This window comes from Narcine bancroftii, chromosome 7 (assembly GCF_036971445.1).
Source record: "Narcine bancroftii isolate sNarBan1 chromosome 7, sNarBan1.hap1, whole genome shotgun sequence".
Lineage (NCBI taxonomy): Eukaryota > Metazoa > Chordata > Chondrichthyes > Torpediniformes > Narcinidae > Narcine > Narcine bancroftii.
This window is the reverse complement of record NC_091475.1, coordinates 186,029,076-186,053,807: the sequence shown is the minus strand read 5'-3', so window position 1 is coordinate 186,053,807 and position 24,732 is coordinate 186,029,076. Positions and strand designations below refer to the sequence as shown.

Here is a 24,732-nt window from a genome sequence, read left to right as displayed (position 1 = left end):
ATTGGAAATGGTTGAAACTGGGACAACTGCATAACATTCTGTAGAAGGGTCATAAATAACAAATGAAGTTTTCTCTTTCAAGCACAATCTTAAGTATTTCTAAATTCTTTAAAGTGAAACGCAGATGTATTGTATTCACTCCTATTTAGCACAAGATTAGCAAGCATTTAAAAAGAAAATGCCATCACTTTTGATCTGCCATCATTTTAATACAATGCAATACAAAATAAAAAATTTATGGTCAAACCATTCAGGAAGTTTATTAAGTAAACTTGCGCTTTAAAAAGTAAAAACATAAAGCTGGAGAAATTCAGCAGGTATTTCATGAAGGGCTCAAGGCCAAAATGTTGGTTATGAATCTTTATCTTTGGTATATAAAACATCGTTTGATCTGTTGAGTTTCTCCAGCATTGTGTTTTTACTTCAACCATGTTATCTGCAGACTTCCATGTTTTATTTTGGTCACCATCTTGTTAAATTGTAGACTAATTACTTGAACCAAGACTTGCATCAAGACCTCCATAAAGTGTCTGTTATTTCTCCAAATCAGCGACATACAAGACTTAATTAATTTCAGAAGCAAACTGAACTTCCAAACAATCCTGCACCTTAAAGACTGATCATTTAAATTTTAATTTCTAAGCATGTGAATGAAGATAAGCCAACTATGTGATTTGATGGTGACTCCTTAAAACAAGTGTCAAATAGATACAATATAGGCAATTGGCCTCACCTTTGAGGATAAAATTGGTAGGGGTGCAACTCCTGCTGGAAATCAAGTCAAAAAAGAAGCAAGTATAATTAATTTAATAATTTAAGCAATTGTGATGAATGATTAATTTTCATGTCTCTTGCCACAAAAACAAGATTCAGAACATTTTTTTTCCAGACAAACAATGATTAAAACAAGTTGATTTTGAGACGTTATTCATTTCAAAACTTATAGTTCTAGAATGGGTTACAGTCAGAGGCAGTTTCTACTGTTTACTTTTATTTAAATACATTTCAGGATTCCTATCTTTTGCATGAAGGATACATAACGAGTTGTTTAAAACACTTGGGGAATGCAAGGTATTATTTAATACCAGACATTTTACAATAGACTTTATAAAGAAAGCTTTGGAAATTCCCTTGCACACACTGCTTAATAATTACATTTCTTTTGAAATGATACTTATACTGGTGTTCTGGTACACCAATTTACACAATAGAGAGACTTTGCCACACAGAGATCTTTGCCCAAAAACTTTCATTTTCATCAGGCTCATCCTCCTAGAACTTAAAAGGAATGTACACTGAAGACAAAGTCTCACATCCAAAGCAATTCTAAAAATAAGTTTTCTTCAGCAGAGGGATAGGTTCTGGGTGACAAATTGTTAATGGCTTCCGACTCGGTCCCTGGGAATAAGTCGTAGCTCTGATCCATGCTTCAGGAAAATATTTCCTACAATAACATTAAAGGAAAAACAGGTTACTAAAAACAGCATACACTCAACATTTATTTGACATAACTATTTTAATTGTTAATGCTTTTTGATCCAAAAAAAAGCAATGGAAATACATTGGTCATTGCAAATATTCAAGTGGTATCCCTAAGAAGTAATCTGAAAAACAATTTTGAAATGCATACGAATTTATGATTTCTCCTTCCTCTTATCAGCTTGTACAACTTAAACCCCAAACACAATTTTCAACAAAAAAAACTTAAAATTAAAATGTTGTAATAAAAAGCAAGCAAAACATGTAGTGATTTTTAAAAAAATTTAAAACACATTGCATTCTGGAGAAAGGGATTCCACTCAAATTTAGATGAAAAAAAAATTAAAAACCTAGTACCCTTTATCCAAAATGCATGAGACCAGAAGTGTTTCAGATTTTGGAACACCATTTAAAAAAAATGCACTCATTCACTCAGAAAAAGATATATACATTCAATTACAATACAAATATTTACATATGCATTGTTAGGAGTCATTGGGCTGAAACGATTAAATTGCTGTAGCAAGTAAAAAATAAACTTTTGTCGCAATGGAGCAGCTAACTGTTTAAAAATAGATCCTTCACCTTTGCAATTCACATCAAGTCGATTACTGGGCCTGCTGGACATGTAGGTCACAAACAAAATGAACCACAGCACGTTGCCTTTCAGCACAAAAAAGGCTTCAGAATTCCGAAGAAGATTCACACTGCAACATCAATGTTGGAGCTGCAGTTCCAACAATCAAGCCCCACACCAAACCATACACTGGCATCACATTTGTCCCCTTAACAATTCAGCTGCTCAAGAATTAATAAGTACATTTCACACCTATGAGCTACCGACCTTTCATGAATCAAATACTGTCAAAACCCAATTACATTTTCAAACCAAGCTAAATTCAACTCTGGCAAGTAATGCTAAATATTAGAAAATACTGCGAGTACTTAGCAGGGCAGACAGCATTTGCAGAACGAAGTGGAGGTAACATCTTTTCAAAAGAAAAGGAGAGCCAGCAAACATATTTCTTCTTGTGGGGGTTGTGGCAAAGAATAATAAGGAGAACAAGGGTTTTGGTTATGCCAGGGTGGTGACCAAGTGAGACTAAAGGACACAAATGATGGTAGTGTGAGCTCAGACAAAGTGGAGAAAGCTATCAATCACAGCTATCTGCCAGATTGAATTCTGAGGGATTGATTTTGAGAGCATAATAGACAGGAATTTTTAGTGAGGTGGTCACATCCAAGGTGCCTGGCAGGTAGCTGAGTGACCATCAAAAGAGGTAGAGGATGTCGGCAGAGAGTGCAGGATTCCCCTGTGGCCATTTCTCTCAGCAACATATTTACTGTTGTGGATGATCTTTCAAAGGACAGATGCAACTGCTAGGTCTGTGGCCCACTGCTGTCTCTAAAGAACAGGAGGGAAGCATAGAGACAAGTGGAGTTAGAGAAATAGGGGACAATATTTAAAGGTCAAGACAAGAGCTTCTGTGGCGACAAACAAGACTCAAGGATGATGTGTTATTTCCTGGGTGCCCAAGTCAAGGATGTTTCAGAACATTCTCAAGGGCAGAGAGCGAGAGCCATTGTACACATTGGTACCAACAGAAAACAGAACAAAGTTCTCCAAAGTCAATACAGCGAGTAAGGCAGAAGGATTAAAAAGTAGGATCTCAAGGGTACTAGTCACTGAATTACTCCCAATACCACTTACTGGTGTTGGTTAGATTAGAAAGACAGGGCAAATGAGTGCGTGACTGAGGAGATGCAAAGTTTAACGTTCAGATTTATTGTCAGATATCATGATATCACATACAACCCCGGGATTCTTTTTCCTGCAGACTGGACAGAATTTGTACTTGTCGGTAGGACAAAAAAAAACTGCATTCAAGTAAAGATACAAATACAAAAGGAAAAAGAAAAAAAAGAAAAAATGTAAACAAACTGACTTCAATACAGAAAAAAATATTCAGCAATAAATAACCTGCAAGTACAAGTCTTGTGGCACCTATGCTTCAAGTGGGAGAGAATCAGTTTCCTTGGCCATTGAGATACCTTCTGGAGCAGAGGTAACCGGCACAAGAGGAATAACCTGCACTGATACTGAAGAGGGACCAAGATTCTGGCAGGGAATTATGCCAGTACTACTCTCAAGGTTTTAAACCAGTCTGATGGGCAGGTGAGATCTAAAGCAGCAGTGTGGCAGATAAAAAGGATGAGGAAAATACAGACATAAAGACAGCAAACTCAGTAAGCTGAAAAAATGGGTACATGACAGTGGGAAAAGGCTGGGGAACTTCACTGCATTTATTTCAATGCAAAAAGCCTGACAGGTAAGGCAGATGAACTCAGAGGATGGATAAGTACATGAGAATGACAAAAACATGGCTGTGGGAGAGACTGGACTGGACTGAACCAATGTATAAATGCTTAGAGGTGAGTGTAAAGGAAATGCTGCATTTTGGTTCAGGAGCACAGTACAATAATACATAAAGAAGATATATCTAGGAGAATTGTTAAAAAAGGCTATACAAGTGGAACTGAGGAATGACGAGGTGATGAGATTGTAGAATAGGCCCAAGAATAGTCAGAAGGAATTAGAGAAATATGTAGGGAAAATGCAGATAGTATGAAGAATATGGAATTGTAAACTTTCCAAATATCAACTGGATCTGCCACAGTGCCAAGGGTGGAATAAATGTGCTCAAAGGTTTCTCAAGCAATATGCAAATTGTCTGACAAAAGAGGGTATAACCCACAACCTCTGCTTGGGAAATAAGGCAGTGCAAGTAACTGAAGAGTCAGTGGGGGAGCATTTCGGGACCAATTTCCATAACTATTTGTTTTAAAATGTAACAACGCTGTAACAGTACCAGCAACTGGGGTTCAAATCCGACACTGTCTGTACAGAGTTTGTATGTTCTCCCCGTGTCTGTGTGGGATTCCTCCAGGCACGTCAGTTTCCTTCCACCATTCAAAATGTACCAGGGATGTAGGTCAATTGGGCGGCATGGGCTCGTGGACCGAAAGGGTCTAAATTTAATTTTTTTTTAAATATAAAATAATAATAGAAAAATATTGGTCCACAAGTTAAAACCGTAAATTAGGTCAGGGCTAATTTTGATAGTATTAGACAGGAAACTATATAGGTTGATTGGAAAGGTTGCTTGGAGGTAAAGGACATCTGGCAAGTGAGAAGCTTTTAAAAGTGAGATAACAAGAGCTCAGGGACAGCTTGTGCCTGTTAAGAGTGAAAGACAAAGCTGACAGGAAAAGGGAACACTAGATGACTAGAAATATTAAGGCTCTGGTCAAGAAGCTAGGAAAGAAGCTGCAGAGGTCCTGGCAGAAATACTTGTCAGTTTTTAAAAAACCCAGTCAAGGTATAGTCAGGAGAGAGTTGTGCTTTTAAGTTAGACTGCAAGGACAACAGGCCAGTGAGCTCATTATTTGTGGATATGTTATTGGAGGGGATTCTGAAATACAAGCATTTGGAAATGAAAAAAATAATTTGGGATAGTAATATAACTGTGTGCGAAATAGTGTCTATTTTATTTAAAAGAGGTGACTAAGCAATATCAATGAGGGCAGGGCAGTAGACATGGTATACATGGACTTTAGTAAAGCACAGGACGACCCGATCACACAGGGTAGGCTAGTTTGCAAGATGAGAACACATAGGATCCAGGGTGATCTGGCCAATTGGATAAAGAAATGGTTTGTGGATGGAAAGTCAGAGGGTGGTTGAGGAAAGTTGTTACGCAAACTGAGAGTCTGTGTTCAGTGGTGTGCTACAGGGATGAGTGCTGGTTCCACCATTCTTTATTATCTATAGTAACACCTTGGATGACAGCATGCAGCATCTGGAGCATTGAAATCAAGTGCTGTGACATACAGGTTGGTAGAGTCACACCTGGAATATTATGTGAAACTTTGGTCAACTAGCTACAGGAAGGACATTATAAAGTTGGAAAGTGTACAGGAGAGGTTTACGCGGCTGTTGCAAGGATTAGGGAAACTAAGCTATCGCGAGAGACTGGAAAAACTAGGCCCGTTTCCCTTGGAGGTTAAGAGGGGATCTTGTTGAGGAAGCATAGATAAGGTGAATAGACACAAACTGCTTCTTTATCAATAAAGCTGGTTTCAGCTGCTCTCAATATTCTTATTAAAATACAAATCTAAAATGTTTGCAAAATGAGTGGGTAAGGACACAATTTTCAGGTTTGTTATTCTTGAACCTGCTCAATAAATTCCTGGGATTACGGTCATGTCAATTTTTCACAGGAAATCTCAATATTATTCACTTTCTAAAAAAAAAACTGTGTCCTGCCTTATTATCACTAGTTTATAGGCACATTTTGACAATATTTCCTCTTTGGATTTTCAGTTCTTGACTTCTTTCATACCATTCCCTCAAGCACCTGCGCTTTATCACTGCTTGAAAACAGCCCACAGCACAATATGGTAATTTGAAACATAGCGAATCCATTCCTGCACCCACACATTCATATCTTCCCACCTTCAATGTATAATTAAAGACATATTAAAATTTTATTGGAAAGGATTACATTTGGAACACTAGTTTTTAAAAAAAAACACATTGAGCCTTTCATTTGTGAGCTGTGGTGCACAAGCTATTTTTATTCTTAAAAATGATTTAGCCGCATGTTTATTTTTCTTCATGTTGACTTGCATGCAGTCCTGTTAATAATGTACATTAAACCAGGAATTCTGTGCTCACAACCAAAACTTCTCAAGCATGGAATACGTATGGGCCATAAATATTTTAATATGCATGCAGATAAAACAAAGGGACTTATAAAATGCAGATGCTACATTTTTAAATCTGCAACTCAAGTCCAAACAAACACTCTGGCGCAAGTACAATAGAATACTTGGATTAAACTGCTGCAAGTCATTTAAAAAAAAAACTGTTACCAGAAAACTGCGATAACATTCGATTTCCACAGCAAAAGAGTACATAGAGATAAATTGGGAAAGGATTGTTGGAGCAGGTCACATGCAAACACTTTAAAGCTCAGAATATTTGCAGGAGCTTTTGCAAGAGTCTCAGACTCATGATGGACTGTTATTTGCAAAAGGCAACAAATGAAACAACAGCAGCTTTGTCTGGAAAACAGAATTTATTGTCTGGAAGGTCATGTGATCTTTGCAGGCAGAGAGCAGATAAAAAAACCAGGCTTTGCTAACAGAGTTGGAGGGAGTGAGAGAGGAAAGACACAGTCATCAGTTCCAGAGGGATAAGCTGGCAAACTTTGGAAGACAGCCTGGTCAAAGGAGAGGACTGGCTGTCTGGTGTTTCCCTTGGAATAGGTGAAACAGAAATGAAATCTGTGGTGACCTGAAAGAAAGAGGTTATCATCTGGAGAACCCTGAAGGGGGCAAGTTTCGTCAGCAAGACACTGGAGTGGCTGATTAAAAAGGAATCAGTTGTGGATGCCTTGGAACAAGAAAAAGTCTCTCTCTGAAAACCAACAAGAATCCTTCTGAGTGGTAACTATTTACCTGTTAAGCATGAAAGCCAAGTGAACTTTATTAATGTTAACTTCTGTGAACAGTATAAGCATTGCCTGCAACCAGTGAGATTGGACTGTGAATCAAAGAACTTTGCTAAACTTACACACACACGTGCACTTAGAATTAGAAGGGGGTTAAGTAGGTTAAGTGATTCAATAGAGATAAGCTAAAGTTTGATTTTATTATCATGTTCAAAGATAATTAAAAACAACTTTTGTTTAAGTAACCCTTTGTCATGGTGCTTATCTATTGCTGCTGGGTTTTGGGGTCCTCTGGACTTGTAACACCACCATCACTTGATTTCTAAGTAAAACCCTTTTACACTTAACTAGTAAAAGTTTAATTAATTTCCTTGTGTATAGACAATTTGTGTCAGTTTATTAAAATAGTAAATAATGATGAATTAAGATTTAACCTACAAGTTCACTTTACAAACAACTTGGATTTTGTGAGTATTATTGCTTTTTACATCAGACAATATTCAATCCATTTTTTGGATGCTGCAGAGAAATGGATTAGAGGTCAATACACTGGACCATAAGAATGGCACAAAGGATCACAGGAGTCTACTGTCCCCACCTCCTCCCCACCCTCCTGATGTGATCTACCGGGATCGCTCTCTGAAGAGGGCGTACAAAATCATTGAGAACCCCTTCCACACTGCACACAGCATCTTTCAGCTGCTCCCATTGGGGAAGATACACAGGAGGCTCAGAGGCAGGACCACCAGGCTGACAAACAACTTCTTCCCACGGGCAGTGAGAATGCTGAATGACCAAAGGAACTGCTCACACTATCCATCTGAGACGCTCATTTGTACAAAACTTTATTCATTTTTATAGCTATAATACTTGTCCTGCATATATATTATTTGCGTTATATCTTGTTGTATGTCTGCATGCTTTTGCACCGAAGACCTGAGAACGTTGTTTCGTCGGATTGTACTTGTACAATCAGATAACGATACATTTGACTTGAAATACATGAACATATTCAGCATTAATGTATTCAGAATTTCAAATACCGCAAAACAATTTTTTTACGAAACAATTTGAAAAAATAAAATGGGAAGAAGGAATCCTGACATATTCTTATTGTAGACACTCCTCCAAAACCAACCAAAAGCTGACTAAAGAATTTTAAAAAGTGCTTGTAAGACAGCTACAGAATACTTCAATGCCAACTCTACTGCAAGTCTCCAAATACATTTCCAAATTTTCAAGCTCACTAAATACTGATGCAGGATACCAAACTATTTTGCATGTAGAAATCCAGAAATATGGGAAGAAATCCAAAAGTTACCTCATTTTCATTTTCCTTAAATGCACAATTGGTATGCACAATCTATACCTCTTGAAATATACATATGAGTGGATTACTGAAATAGGTGTTAGCCTATATTTCTAAGCAGGTATATAAGAGTAAAAATATTACCCATTTATTTTACAAATTGAAGTTGAGAAAGTTATAGGTTTTAAAAAAAATCATAAACAGAATCTACAACTCCTTCAATGACATCCCTTCTATCATTAGGCAAGCAGTGGGGATATTAGCTGATGTTCAATTCCATTTGATAATCTCTCAATGCCTCCATGCAGCAAGACCAGGACAATATTTAGGCCTGACAAGTGGCAAGTTTAGGATATGGCTACTGAGAGAAATTATCATTGTTGAGTACCCCTCTTGCATCAATTTTTGGTGGGGAAGAAGAGCACCACCCACAGATTGTGGCTATCAGAGCATGTCAGAGGCTGCATATCCTGTTGCCCATGAGACTCTCCTCTTGATAAGGCCTCTCCATTATCTGGAACATACAAGTCAAGCGTATGATGGAATACTTCCCACTTGCCTGAATGAGTGCAGTTCCAACAATTCTCAAAAAGTTTATCACCTTCCAGGATGAATCCAATTTGTCTGACAACCCATCAACCATCGCCTACATCATCAACAAAATGCACTGCAAATTCACATTCTCTAGCACCAAAGGTTCTCTGGGAAAAACAGTACAAATTATTATGCTTTAGCTAAAGGGGAAAATGTAAGAAATAATTTCACAGAAATTAAAAGTTAATTTGACAAAAGGCCACACACATATGGGGAAAAAAAGTACAAAATCAGTCAGCTCTGGAGATTAGAACAGAACAGCACACTACAAGCCCTTCAGCCCACAAAGTTGTGCTGACCTATATTACATTTTTAATTTAAAAAATTTAGACATACTTCACAGTAACAGCCATTTCGGCCCACATGTTGGTGCTGCCCATTTACACCCAATTAATCTACACCCAGGTCCATTTCAAATGGTGGGAGGAAACCGGAGCCCCCGGGGAAAAACCACACAGACACGGGGAAAACTTAAACTCCTGACAGACAGCATGGGATTCTAACCCCAGGTCCAATTGCTGGCGCTGTAAAGGCTTTGTGCTAACCACTACGCCAACCATGCCGCCCACCTATCTATCAAAAAAACTAAACCCTCCTTACATCATAACCTTCTATTTTTCTTTCATTAATGTGATTGTCCAAGGGTCTCTTAAATGCCCTAAATGTGCCAGCCTCCACCACCACCCCTAGCAACATATTCCAGGCACCTACAACTCTATGTGTAAACCTACCCTGAGGTCTCCCTCAAACTTTCCTCCCATCACTTTGAACAGAAATTCTCTGGTGTTTGCTACTCCCACCCTGGGAAAATGATGCTGGCCATCTACCTTATCCATGCCTCTCATAATGTTGTAGACCTCTATTAAGTCACCGCTCATCCTTCACTCCAAAGAGAAAAGCCCTAGCTCTGCTAACCTTGTCTCACAAGGCATATTTTTCTATCCAGGCAACATCCTGGGAAATCTCCTCTGCACCCTCTCCATAGCTTCTATACATTGGGATTGAATCAGAGCTTTGAGGAATCTGCACTAAATGCTGTGCATTCATGGTCCTAATCTATTAATAAATGCATAATTTAGTTCAATTAAGAGGCCATAACTACCCCCACTCAAAAATAATTACTTTTCTCTCCCACAGATGCAAGCTAACTCAAGTATTTCTAACAATTTGCCTTTTTTTTCCAAATAATTTATGGTGATACAAATATTTCCTATTACTGTTTTCACTTTGAAACTAAGAATTCACAACACATTTCATTATTTAATTGGTAGAATAAAATATAATATCTTCAGAAATTTAGTTAAATAATTTTACTCACCTGCTGTTTGAGCTGGGTTGATTCCTATTCCTTCTGCAGTGAAATAAATACACATTAAATCATAGTTGGAGGACAAAGACAAGATTGGAAACATTTGCACCCAACTCTCTAAAATGACAGAATATGCAATTATATGGAATTCCACTGATGATTACCAGTATTATCAAGTACACTCAAACTATAACTATCATTCACTTCACAACAGAAAATATGCAAATCTCCATTTATTGCTACATAGATTGAATGCTAGATTAGGCATTAAGACAATCTGCAGAGTTGTGTTTAAGATTGTTTGGCAACCCAAAATCAAATCATGCAACCAAAACATGGTATCCCAAACTTAATCTCTGTAAACCTTTAAAGTTTTTATTCAGTCTATTTCAGTAGAACTTTTTCAGAAGTCAGGTTTGTTTTGAGAAACTATTCTTCATACAGCTACACAAATTAAATAGTCAGTGGATCATTTTGGTAATATTTTATTAACAAAGTTAGCTTTCTACATACATTTTGGATTTTCTTGGGTTCTAATAAGAAATCGCTAGCTATTTTAAAAAACAAACAATCCAACAAGAACAAATGGCACAGTAATAAAATGCTTGTTTTCTTACCATTTGTTATGATAGCACTAGTTGCTGCAGGTACTTTAAACTAGAGAAAGAATGATAAACAACATTTCAATTCAATTATTTTGTTGACAGTGAACTTAATTCTCAAGCATCTATGCTCGAGACAATACAATATAAAATATCAGAAAACATAATCAGTATAGCTTACAAATATCAATATTTTGGTCTCTGCACAGATCAAAGCCATAACTATTGGAAACTAAAGGCCTTCGGTCAACTGATATCTTGGGGGACAAAAACATTTTCAAACCATCCAAAATTGAAGACGACCTAATATTGTTGGTTTTCAAAAGATGCTTGCCTTTATATCTTCTCTCCTCACTGCATGGTTTGATTTAAAAATAAAAACTTGGACAGTACCACTACTGTCAATATTCCAAATAGAAATATTAAATTTGACAAAGTTCACAGATTATCTTTGTATTTCACATTTGCTACTTTCCTTTTCCACAGGGATTGAAGATAATTTACCTTGAAATACATCCAAGAAAATTTGCCCCAAAACGTTGTAATACTCTAATAGCATGAATACTGAAATAATTAGAATAGATCTTTCTTTCTCCTCCAACTATGATTTACTTTCTCAGTGAGAAAGTAAAATTACAACAAAAATCAACAGGATCTGTTGATCAAAGATAATGGCACAGCGGCAGTAACATGGCTAACATATGCTTTTTTTTTGGATTACTTGCATTAGGAAAGCCCATTTAAGTACATATTAAATGGTTATAATTTTCACTAAACCAGCTTAGCATTGGGAAAGAAGACAGAATTACACTATGTTTAAACATATTAACCTATGTTTAGCTTAATTTGTCTCTTTAAGAGCTACCTCAACTTTTATTCCAGGCAAATCAAATTACTGTTAGCGAGAGGATCTAGTGGACTGTCAAGAATGCTGGTTAGAAGCCAGCATGAAATGATCAGTGATGCGTTAAACACTTGAAATTACTGATGCCTAAAAGTCAAAGCCTTAAGAGTGCTGCTATGTAATCATGGGGACTGGAGATATGTTCTGCTTGTATCTCCTCCCCATATTTTCCCAAAGGGCTCTCTGATTTTTGATGATCTCAATTTTTCTTATCTTGGTCATCAGAGCATTTATAAAATTGCCTGGGGGTCTTATTCTGGATCCAGCTTTGTACAATAGATCAGCTCGATTTAGATATTTAGATCACATTTGGACCGACATCTGATCAATTGATTTGGAACTGTTTTGTACAGCACAGAAACAAGTCCTTCAGCCTAACAAGTTTTCACCACACATCAAGCATTTTTTTTATACATTTAATCAAATGCTTTTTATCTATTTAGCTATCAATTTTTTTCTTTCCACTCCCATGCCACTTTAAGTAATCCCTTTGCCATCAGTGCTCTGTGATTAGTCAGGCATTGCTGAAGGTGGGATGTGAGTGGGAAAGGTTGAGAATCACTGCTCTAGACCCAATTGTTACTGAAATATTTGGCTTGAGAAAAATGGTAATTGGCCTATCTCTTTTGGAGTTATGAAACCGTGCACAAAACGAGCCAATTAGGTAGGATTAAAAGCGGTTTCAAATTTTTCAGATACCTTTTTAAGCAATCCCTTACTAATCACAGAGCACCTATGGCATAGGGAATACTTAAAGTGGTATGTGAGCACGGATGGCAGTCTCTTCAATCTGAGGCACCTGCAAGCTCATACCAAGACACAAGAGCAACTTGTCCGTGAACTACTCTTTGCAGACGATGCCGCTTTAGTTGCCCATTCAGAGCCAGCTCTCCAGCGCATGACGTCCTATTTTGCGGAAACTGCCAAAATGTTTGGCCTGGAAGTCAGCCTGAAGAAAACTGAGGTCCTCCATCAGCCACCTCCCCACCATAACTACCAGCCCCTCCCCATCTCCATTGGGCACACAGAACTCAAAACGGTCAACCAGTTTACCTACCTCGGCTGCACCATTTCATCTGATGCAAGGAGTGACAAAGAGATAGACAACAGACTCGCCAAGGCAAATAGCGCCTTTGGAAGACTACACAAAAGAGTCTGGAAAAACAATCACCTGAAGAAACACACAAAGATCAGCGTGTACAGAGCCATTGTCATACCCACGCTCCTGTTTGGCTCCGAATCATGGGTCTTCTACCGGCATCACCTATGGCTCCTAGAACGCTTCCATCAGCGCTGTCTCCGCTCCATCCTCAACATTCATTGGAGTGACATCATCACCAACATCGAAGTACTCAAGCTGGGAGAGTCCGCAAGCATCGAATCCATGCTGCTAAAGACCCAACTGCACTGGGTGGGTCACGTCTCCAGAATGGAGGACCATCGCCTTCCCAAGATCGTGTTATATGGCGAGCTCTCCACTGGCCACCGAGACAGAGGTGCACCAAAGAAGAGGTACAAGGACTGCGTAAAGAAATCTCTTTGTGCCTGCCACATTGACCACTGCCAGTGGGCTGATATTGCCTCCAACCGTGCATCTTGGCGCCTCACAGTTTGGCGGGCAGCAACCTCCTTTGAAGAAGGCCGCAGAGCCCACCTCACTGACAAAAGACAAAGGAGGAAAAACCCAACACCCAACCCCAACCAACCAATTTTCCCTTGTAACCGCTGCAACTGTGCCTGCCTGTCCCGCATCGGACTTGTCAGTCACCAACGAGCCTGCAGCAAACATGACATACCCCTCCATAAATCTTCGTCCGCGAAGCCAAGCCAAAGAAGAAAGAAAGATGTGAGTGGAAAGAAAAAGGTTGAGAACCACTGCTTTAAAAAGAGCTTGCCTCAAGTAAGACAAAATTAAAAATCTATCACCATACTCCAATTTAATTGTTAATCTAAATATTATATTTAAAATCATTTATATGATTGAAACAGGCTAGCACTAAACTCAAATCTGAAATATCAAATATTTTTAAAAACTTATAACATTGAAATACACCTATGAGAAAATTATAAATATGTAGGATCAGAGGTACACCATAGCATATCAAAACATTCAATAACATTTTCAGGGTATTTATAAACAAGATTACTTTGCATAACCTGAAATTCTCAGCAATTCAAATTGACTGCAGTGCACCACTGGCTCACAACCAACACCCTTGAGATTTCAGCATTATTTTTTTATTTAATAATGTCATGAGAGAAATATAAATTTATTTTCTACACTTTGTTAATGGCTTCCTGCAATACTGATGTCAAAAAATCCTGACACCTATGTATATTTCTGAAGGAACTGTTTTGTCATCATTTTTGCAACAAAGACAAGGCCATTGAAATTGTAGTTTGATCCTCATTTTATCATTTACGTGTTGTATATTACTGTAATCCGCTGAAAAGAAATTTGCTTTCTACATTAATTTTTTTTGTTTTAAATGATCCTCTCTGTGAAAAGCTGCAGATCTAGCAGCTTAGTGAGTAGGATGTTTCCACTTAGATTGCAGGAAATAAATACAAAAGATCATAGCTTTAGGCTGAAAGGGGAGAGGTATAAGGGGAACATTAGGAGAAAGTTTTCCACTCAGAGAGTGGGAGGAGTGTTGAATGAGCTGCCATCTAATGTAGTGAATGCAGATTCAATCTTGAGTTTTAAAAATAAATTGGATAAATTCATGGATAGGACTGGTCTGGAGGCCTATTTATGGAATGAGAGCAAGTCACTGGGATAAGCTCGTTTTATTAGTTTGCACAGACCGGAAGGGTCTGTAACGTTCTATGGTTCTAGTACTGGAGTTTTGTCAGCAAAATGGTACTCAACTAGTAATACAGCAACAAATCTTCAAAACATCAATACATTTACATTTCCTGAGGAAAAAAATATGAAATTTAAAAATATTTCTCACATCCAAACCATTTAGTATTAAAATTATTTTTTGTATTTTCAAGTAGATATTCTTCTAGGGCATGTGAGCTGGCTGCCACTTGAAGGGGTAGGGAGGGGGTGTGCCACTGTCCTTGCGTCGGGAGTCTTCACACAGTGGAAAGAAATGGAAAGAAATTTAGCTGGAAACAAAGGAGTTATTTACACAGAACTTCAGTCGCTGATTGAGAAGGAAAAGCCGAAGTGCCGTGATATCTTGACAAGAATTCTTCATTCCATGTGACTCAGAACCTGGCTTTGTTAAATCAGCTAGATGATGATTCCAATGTGGGAAATTTCCTTGGCTTACTGAAACTACTGGCCATCTTTGATCTGGTCATGTGGAATGTCACCCTGGATCCATGTCTCAACTTTCACCGGGTGTCCAGAATGAATTCATCCATATGGTGACACCCAGTGTTCGCCACAGTTGTTCTCATATTCAACTTGACTCCTGATCAGGCACACAGTGACCAGATATCAGAAGTAGTGTGGTACGTGGATGTTGATTTTGAGAGGAAAACAGTCTGTGTGAGAGAGTCTTTCCATGGTTTTATCCAGGTTAAGCCAGAAGAATGCTGAATGCTTGGTTGAAGACATCCTGAAACAGCTAGAGAAGGACCAAATAGAGCTCCAAGATTGTTGGTCACATGGCTATGACACCCTGCTGTGATAGCACAACACTGAAGTAGTGTTCATCAAAGAATAAGTGAGAAAAACAACCTGGCAGTGTTTGTGAATTGTGACAATTGCTCACTCAACTTGATGGGTGCACATGCAGCCAAGCAGGATGTAATGATGGCCACATTTTTTGTTCACACAGCACTGGGAAAAACTCAAAATACTGTGCCTGTGATTAAGTTGGAGTGCAAGGAGAGAAGTAGTGAAGCTCGTCAACAAGCATGTCGAAGAGATACTTTTAAGTTCTCCAGGACATGATAAACAATGAAAACGAAACGAGTAAAACAAGAAGTGATGCAAGGCCACTATACAACCACATGTTAAGTTATGATTTTCTGACTTTGCTAGGACTTTGGAACAAAGTACTCATTCGCATTGACCGTGTTCAAAAGAGGCTGCAGGATCCTAGCATGAACATCCATGATGGTGCCCTGGATTTGAAAGACCTCCGAGATCATTTTGATAATAAAAGAGAAATGTTGGTCAGTAAGTCACTTGAAGATGGACTCGGTCTCTGTCAACAAGAGAATATTGAAGTTGAAAGACGTCAGAGACAAAAGAAACGAATGGCTGCTGAGAACTCGAGAGACAGTGGGTTAACAGCCAAGGAGGAAATGGAAAGAGTTATGAAGAGAACACTCAACTGTCTTCACAGAGAAATGGATGAAAGAACAGGCTCTGTATGTTACATGAATATTAAAAAAGATTGTTTGTTTGACGAATCTATGAAAATTAAAATAAAATGTTTTTTAAAAGAGATGAAAGATTCATTCGTTTGTGCGACAGTGACGTCAAGTCGATGTCGAGGGATTATGTTGAGGTGCCGACGGTAACAACCAAAAGAAGAAATGCAAAGATTTGTGCAAATTGTACAGCTCTGATTTTGATGGACAGCAGCTCTAAGAAGAAATTTTGATTGCAAAATATTATTATTATTAAGGCAAGCCAACATGAAAATATCAAGACCAGAAGAGCTTCTCAAATTTATTGTTCAGCATGGCGAAGACAGAGTCTTCCCCAATCTTCGCATTGCTATCCAGATAATGCTAACCATCACAGTTTCCATCGCCAGCTGTGAGAGATCATTCAGCAAGTTGTAACTGATACTTTCATATTTAAGAGTCTCCATGGGTTAAGGCAGACTCTGTGATCTTGTTCTGCTGAGTGTAGAAAGAGAAGGAACTGAAAAAAAAACTGACTGTAATCACATCATAGACTGATTTGTATCAGTGAAAGCAAGGCAGGTCCAGTTATAATTTTCATGTAGTGCCATAATTTGTTAATTAAAATAGGAAGAATAATCTAAACGTAATGCTGTTTCCCTCTATTTGTATCTGAGTATTTTTTGGAAATTTGTGGCTTATGGGTGTGAATGCCGAGGCCTTTTAAAATGTCTGTCGCTCTTTTGACAAAGGTAAGTCCATTTCCTCCAAGGGGTTAATATGCCACTAAAGTTGAGAAAGGGATTGCAGAAGAGCACCTCGTCTGCCATCAGTGCTCTCCGGCATAATTTAAAGACATAATTTCAGGATATACTGCATGCATGACCCACTGAGTTCCTCCAGCAATTTGTTTTTGATTTACAGCCTTTTCTCCAGTTAAAAAACAAACTTGAAATGCAAATCTTCATGCTAGTACGGGTCTGATATAGATCAGGACTTGGGGTTGATGGAATGTCATCAAAAGGCATTTAAAACACGGGAACTGTTGAAGGTGAAAAAAGATGCAAACTGGTTGATAAACACATGACACTTTTTGAATTTCAGCAGGATCAATAAATGATCAAACCTACTGATAATATTTAAAAATGGAGTTCTAATAAATTACAACACAATGTGTGAAATTTACAAGGATATGTTGGGCAGCATGATTGGTGTAGCAGTCCCCCATCTAATTCCCGACGCAGCAGTGGTGGATGTATAGCATTGGTTTGAATTATTTATCAGGATTCAGTGCAGACCAGAAATACCAGCTGTTTGCATTATCAGTGAAGACTCATCCCTTGACTCCTGATAGGCGACAGACAGTTCAGGGAGCAATGAAAACCATCAGGAAATGTAGAGCATTGTTGGCAGTAGGCAGGGTTTAACTTGCTTGCTCTCTTTTTCTTAACAACTGCTTTCACCAAATAAACTAGAGCAAGGGGATCCAGAAAGTGCCAAACTTTAAACTGCAGCAAAGGCACAAAATTAAACTATATCAACAGAATGGCCAACGGTTCCTGTTCCAACTTGGTCCATTATAGCTGGGATACGGAATGGTGTCAGAGAGTGTTCTTTATCATGTTTCTTTGATGAGCAAGTGTTGGCTGACACAGGAGCTCCCAATGCCGACTCCAAACCTTCCCCTCAGCTTACCGCACATGCACATCAGAGTCTGATGTGCATGTGCGGTAGTCGGGCGAGAGGAGGGTTCAGAGTCGGGCATCGGGAGCTCCAGTCTGTGGTAGGCTGAGGGGAGGGTTCAGAATCGGGCGTCAACAGCTCCGGTCACTGGAACTCCCCACACCCAATTCCAAACCCTCCTCCATAGAAGCCAGGGCTGAGGAGAGTGTACACTGAAGGATGAGTTTGAGCGTGGGCTTCGGCATCTTCCTGCTTCTCTCCCACCAGGTGCTCACCATGAGAGTCACCTTTCCACCCCAGGTAAGAAAGGGCACCCACAGGGACGGTGACAGCCGCTCAACATCTTTAACTTTGGCCGCTCTGCTCCAGCCCACAAAATGCCACTTGCTGCTTTCATTCAGCGAATACTGATCTTTGAAGTAGGCAGAGGGTTTTTTTTAAAACAACTGTCGTGTTTTTTAAGGTGTAGATTATTTTCCAATATTTCAAGATATCCAACACAATGTTGGATATGACTATTTTAGGGTTCTAAAATGGCGAGGACAGGTAGGGAAGGCGAAGTGGATGGCATAGCGGCAGTGAGAGGTGGTTGCATGGCGAAGGTTTGAAGCAGGTTTCAACAGGGGAGCACAATTTCAGTGCTTGCCATAGGTATTATTTTCCCTAGCTCTGCCACTGCTCCTACCAATAATGGATTATAATATAATCTAGGTCTTACTGCACCACTCATTGTTATGATCACCTCTGTCAAGTTGAAGCATGCCTGCATCAATGCAGATAAACCAAAGCTTAAATAAAGAACCAGTCATCATGCTGAACAAATACTTCAGTTTTCTGCAGCCCATTTACTCAGCAAATGTGGACAGAATCATCTCCAGAAACATAGTTCTAAAAATAGAATTACAGTAAACCCCCAGTTATCCAGAATTCAAGCAACTGGCAGTATCAAGTAACTGGAAAAAAGTGAAAGTAAATAGGTAAAAAAAAGGAAGTTCAAAATTGGCAGACCTCATCATTATTTTGTCAGTCATACAACACGCAATCTCAAGCAAGTGGTTTCACTGTACAGAATTCTTGTAGCAAAATAGGATGCTATTTAGCCCATCAAGTTTGTCCCTGTTCCTATGAAAGGAGCTCTTATTGTCATTTTTTGCTTATTACAATCCTATAAATTATTTTCCTTCTTCAATGCATGACAAATTCTCTCTCTTATAGAACCATAGAAGACTATAAACACAGAAACAGATCCCTTTGGCCCTTTTAGTCTGTGCCAAACCAGTTTTTTTTGCCTGGTCCCACTGACCTGCACCCAGTCCATACCCCTCCATACCTCTCCCATCTATGTACCTGTCCAAATTTTTCTTAAATGTTAAAATGGAGCCTGTATTCACCACCTGAGCTGGCAGCTCATACCACATTCCCACCACTCTCTGTGTAAAGAAATTCGCCATCAGGTTCCCCTAAACTTTTCTCCTTTCACTCTTAACCCATGTCCTCTGGTTTGTATCTTACCTACCCTCAGTGGAAAAAGCCTATTTACATTTACTTTGTCTATGCCCCACATAATTTTAAATACTTCTGTCAAATCTCCACTCATTCTTCTACGCTCCAGGGAATAAGGTCCTAACCTGTTTAACCTTTCCCTGTATCTCAGTTCCAGAAGTCCAGGCAACATCCTAGTAAATCTTCTCTGCACTCTTTCTATCTTATTGATATCCTTCCTGTAGTTAGTTGACCAAAACTATACACCGGACTACAAATTTGGCCTCACCAATATCTAACAAAATTTTACCATAATATCCCAACTCCTGTACTCAATACTTTGACTTATGAAGGCAATATGCCAAAAGCTCTCTTTACAACCCTATCCACCTATGACACCACTTTCAGGGAATTACATATCTGTATTCCCAGGTGCCTCTGTTCTACCGCACTCTTCAGTGACCTACCATTCACCGTATATGTCCTTTCTTGGTTTGACCTTCCAAAATGCAACACCTCACAATTTTCTGCCATTTTTCAGCTGGTCCAGATCCCTCTGCAAGCTTTGAAAACCTTCTTCACAGCACTTCCAATCTTGATGTCATCACCAAACTTGCTGATCCAATTTATACCAAATTATCATCCAGATCATCGATATAGATGACAAACAACAATGGTCCCAGCACTGATCTCTGAGGCACACCACTAGTCACAGGCCTGTGGTCTGAGAAGAAGTCATCCACCACTACTCTCCAATCCTCCAAGACCACACCCGTGGCTAAGGACATTTTAAATATTTCTGTCAGAGCCTCTGCAACCTTTACACTAGGCTCCCGCAAGGACTGAGGGAATGTCTTGTTAGGCCCAGAAGATTTATCACTCTTATTTGCTTCAAGACAGCAAGCACATCTTCTTTAATCTGTAAAGGTTCCATGACCTCACTGTTTGTTTTTCTTACTTCCCTCAACTCTGTGCCTGTTTCCTGAGTGAAAACTGACGAAAACTTTTAAGATCTCCCCCATCGTTTTTGGCTCCATTTAAAGCCAACCACTCTGATCTTCAATGGGATCAATTGTGTCCCTTACTATCCTTTTGCTTTTAATATACCAGTAGGAACTCTTAAGATCTTCCTTCTCATTGTTTACCAAAGCAATCTTGTCTTTTTTTAAAGCCTTCCTGATTTATTTCTTGAGGTTTTTCTTTCTTTTTTTTAAAATATACACATCAAGTACCTCATTCGCTCTAAGCTGCTGATACCTGCTGAACATCTCTCTTAAAATCTGAAAATTGTGCATTTTCAAACACCTTCACAAGCAGCATGTTCTAGATTATAACTTCCATTTGTATAATTTTCCCTCAAATCCTCCAAACATCTTAATATTTTAAAGATATTCTTTGTGGAATTAAAATGGTTGGCTACTGGTAGGTCCTTGCAATTGCAGCAGACAGAGTGAAGTTGCTCCATGAAACAATCTCCCAATTTGTGTCCAGTCTCACTTATGTAGAGGAGTCATCTTTGTTTGGTCCACCTTAATAGCAAGGACATCCCAGTGTCCAACCATTTTAATTCCACACATCATTCCCGAACCAACACGTTTATCTAAGGCCTCATACACTGACAAACCAAGGCTACCCGTGAATTGGGGGAACAACACCTTGTATCCTGTCTGGGCACTCTCTAACCAGATGGCACAAACCCCTCCCGAGTCTATCCTTATCCCTCCATCTCCTTTCCTTCAGTTCCTCACTCCCTTCTCTCTCCCAGAGAACAACCCTCTTCCCCGTCCAGTTCTCAGCTTTTTTCTCTTCTACCCTTCCACCTGTATCTACTTATGACATCTTATGTATTAGTCTGTGGCCTCCCTCTGCCACTTCCTCTCCTCCCCCCCCCCCCCCCACCTTTTTATTCAGGCATCTCCCCATTTTATTTCTGCTCATACCTTGACAAAGGGCTCAGGCCCAAAACGTCAGTTATACTTCCTACAAATGCTACACAACCTGCTGAGTTTCTCCAGCACATATGTGTGTTGCCCTTGGCCCTAGTGTCTACAGACACTCCTGTAATAACTATACCACAGTAACAATCCCTTGGTTTAAAAAAAAATAAACAATTTAACACCAACACACCAATGAGCTTGTACATTTTAATTATAATACTGATATGAGTGATTTGAAATGGGAAGTTCTATGAGAAAGTGATCATTCTTTCTGCTACAGTTTCACAACAAATGAGCACAAAACACAATTTGTGCACCAAACAAACAAAACACTGGGAAGTATAGAATTAAAACACATCTTTCCTCACCCAACCCGGAAACATTGCAGAATATGATGCACGGATATGGAGTTGGCACAAGACCTGGCATCCATACTCAAGAGCGACACTCCAACCACAGATGAAGTATCACACCAGCTTCACACAAGCATCTATCACCACTTGAGTTTGAAACCGAGGCGATTTCAGTCCACGACCAAGACTTCTCAATCTGAAGTAACGCTCCTCATCCACTCTCGTCAAGTCACAATCATCAATCAAAATTACCACCAGAAATAAACTCGTTTGGAGTTGACTATCTACTCCTTGGCCAATGTACCTGCTGCCATCCACTTGATTTCTTATGCTGCAGGGATTTAAATACAAAACCTTTACCCCTGTATTTGTCACGTTTGCAGACTCAGTATTCCTGTTAGCTTGCAATTCATCCTAATGGCTGCAATTTTGCCCCATCTACTGGTCCTTCCACACAATCTCCCTACCAGCTGTCCCTAATGTATTCCAACTGTCTCTTCCTCTGCTTCTTCGCAGTGGTTCCTGCCCCTCTGCAAATCTAATTTAACCCCCCCCCCAACAACAACATTAGCAAACCTCCCTGCCAGGATATTAGCTCCCCTCGAGTTTAGGTGCAACTTGTGTCCCACATGTACAGGTCACCCCTTCCCCAGGAAAAGTTCCAATGATCCAAGAACTTGAAACCCTGCCATGTGCAATCTTGCAAACCATGGCTAACACTGCTGCCATCCACTCAAACTGCCCAGAATAAAGCATGCATTTTTCTCGCTTAAAACCACCCGGCACAACTAAAACCCATATGTTAAGGTAATACGCAGGCCTAATATATCCCATCATACTTGGTTCAGGTCACCGTGCTTTAAACTGAAATCTACAACTCACTGCAAAATGCACATAAATTGCTCTAGCATTGACAGAAATAGCAAATCATAACTAATTCTTCCAGCGAAAATTAAGCCAGGAAACCTAAGAAGTTGCTCAAAATGAAATTCCAAAAGGTTTTACAAACAATACTATAATAAATTTTACATTATAAAATCATAAATATTAAAAAGACCACATTGCTGTGGTTCCAGGTGACAGGTAGGCCATTACTTTTAAATTTACTATGCATGATGCAGGAGAACTGGACAACAGATTTCCTTCCATGAAGAACATGAAAACCAGATAAGTTTATTTTACCATTACTAATTCGCTCCTACCATCCATCCCACCATCTAAAGACTTACTTGGTTAACTAATTAAATTTTCCAAGTTACCATAACTTTAAGGTCTTCGACAGATCAATAATCCAGGCCATTGGAAACTATTCTAGAAAGTTAACCTTTATGCACCACACCTGTTTTATGACATGTGGTAATACGTAAACGACCATCCAAATATAAAATTACCAAGAAGCCTGCCATATGCCCAATATACTGAAAAAAAAGTTAGGATGTTGCTCGATACTTATAAAGAGAGCATTAACACGGCTGGAATAAATGCATGTAATCTGACTAATAACAGCTCTTTTCAAAGCCCTATGATATACACAAGCACACATTTACCTCTTCTGCTGCAAACTTCAAAACTGCGGTGAAAGGGGTGCTTTCCGGTACACTCAATCTAAAACAACAATGTTTAATTTTAATTACAACTGCAATTTACACTTTATTTCTTACTCAGTTATCTTAACTAACACATTTCATGGGTAGAAATGAGACACCAGAGACGAATACAATAACAGACTTAAATAATAATATCTCCAGTAATATGTCATTACAGACAAAGGTGAGAATAAATAAATTTTGCCATGGGAAATTTTAATCCAAAAATCAGCAATTTCTTCTTCACTTACCACAATGCATATAATAAATTGTCAATAAGCTTTTCATACATCATATTACTGCAAGAAATAGTAGGATTTTTACAATCTGTAATTTTAATTTACTTTTACCTGAAATTTAGAACATATCTGTGCATTTCATATTATTTTTTTGTCAAAAGCCAATATAAAGAAAAAAAAAAGTTGGAATAGCTCATTCATGCCCTGCCATATTCATGGCGGATCTGCATCAATTTCCTGCACTAATCCAAAAATCACCCAATTCCTTAATAACGAGACCTTTTGTTGAATAGAATTAAAGATTTAAAATCCTCTGGATGATGTAAAGGATTTATTTATATTTGATTTTTAATTCTTCAGCGTACTTTAGTCCTACTTTGCACCCATCTTTCAACAGTACATTCAATTTATTAGCTTTAAGATAGCCATGGGAAAGCCTAACACTGGTCCCGAAATTAGAATCCTAAATTGGGACAAGGCCATTTTCAACAGGATTAGGCAAGATATGCCATAGTTGACTGGATTTAAATGTGAGAGAGCAAAAGCAGGATTGCTGAATGGGATGAGTTTCAGAGGACGACAAGGAAGCTCCACTATGAACCCATTTCCACAACGGTAAAGGACTGAAATGGCAAGGTACAGAAACTCTGGTTAACAATAGATAGAGGCACAGATCAGAAAAAAAAAAGGATGGATCTATCAGAAACTTTCTTTCCATTTACATACCACTTTAAGTAATCCCTTACTAATCACAGAGCAGCCATGGCATAGGGAATACTTAAAGTGGTATGTGAGGGGAAAGAAAAAAGTTTGAAATCTACTGGGTTAAAGGGAATACCTTGAGGAGTGTAAATAAGGTAGGAGCATAATGAAAAGAGCAATAAGGTGGGCTAAAAAAGATTATGAGATGGCTTTGGTCTACAAGGGAGAATCAAAAGATTTCACATTAATAACGAAGGAGTCACAAGTGAAGGAATAGATCCCCTGAAGGATCAGGATGAACATCCATCTTTGGAGCTGAAGAAGAGGGGGAAGATCTTGATGAATATATTTGCTGTTGAACAGGAGAAGCAAAAATGGTAGGGGAAATAAACGTGACTAAAGATAGCCTAGGGCATGTCTGCATCAGTAATGAAGAGGTGTTAGCAGCCTGAGATCAATTCAAGATGGATAAATTTCTAGGTGCTTTCTGGAACATTATGGGAGGAAATAGTTAGGGTCTTGTCGCTGAGGACAGGAAAAGTTCCAGAGACCTGCAGGATAATAAATGTGGTGCCATTGTTGAAAAAAGACTGACAGGATAATCCAGATAACTGTAGATCTGTTAATTTGTTGTCAGTGCCAGGAGAGAGAATCTATCAACGTTTGGATGGCCAAGAGAAAGTTAGGGAGAGGCAGCATAAATTTAGGCAGTACTTGGGT

At 38.9% G+C, this 24,732-nt stretch overlaps 1 protein-coding gene across 1 annotated transcript in view; it reads right to left on the bottom strand.

Annotated features, from left to right (window-relative positions):
- Positions 1-791: 791 nt before the first annotated feature.
- ufm1 (ubiquitin-fold modifier 1) overlaps positions 792-24,732 on the bottom strand; it is a 32,465-nt gene continuing 8,524 nt past the window's right edge. The window contains exons 3-6 of the mRNA XM_069891714.1: positions 23,033-23,090; positions 10,825-10,864; positions 10,217-10,249; positions 792-1,444 (exon numbers count right to left, since the gene is read on the bottom strand). Of these exons, the coding sequence (XP_069747815.1) occupies positions 1,377-1,444; positions 10,217-10,249; positions 10,825-10,864; positions 23,033-23,090 (199 nt within the window). The 3' untranslated portion in view covers positions 792-1,376. The remainder of the gene's footprint in view (positions 1,445-10,216; positions 10,250-10,824; positions 10,865-23,032; positions 23,091-24,732) is intronic.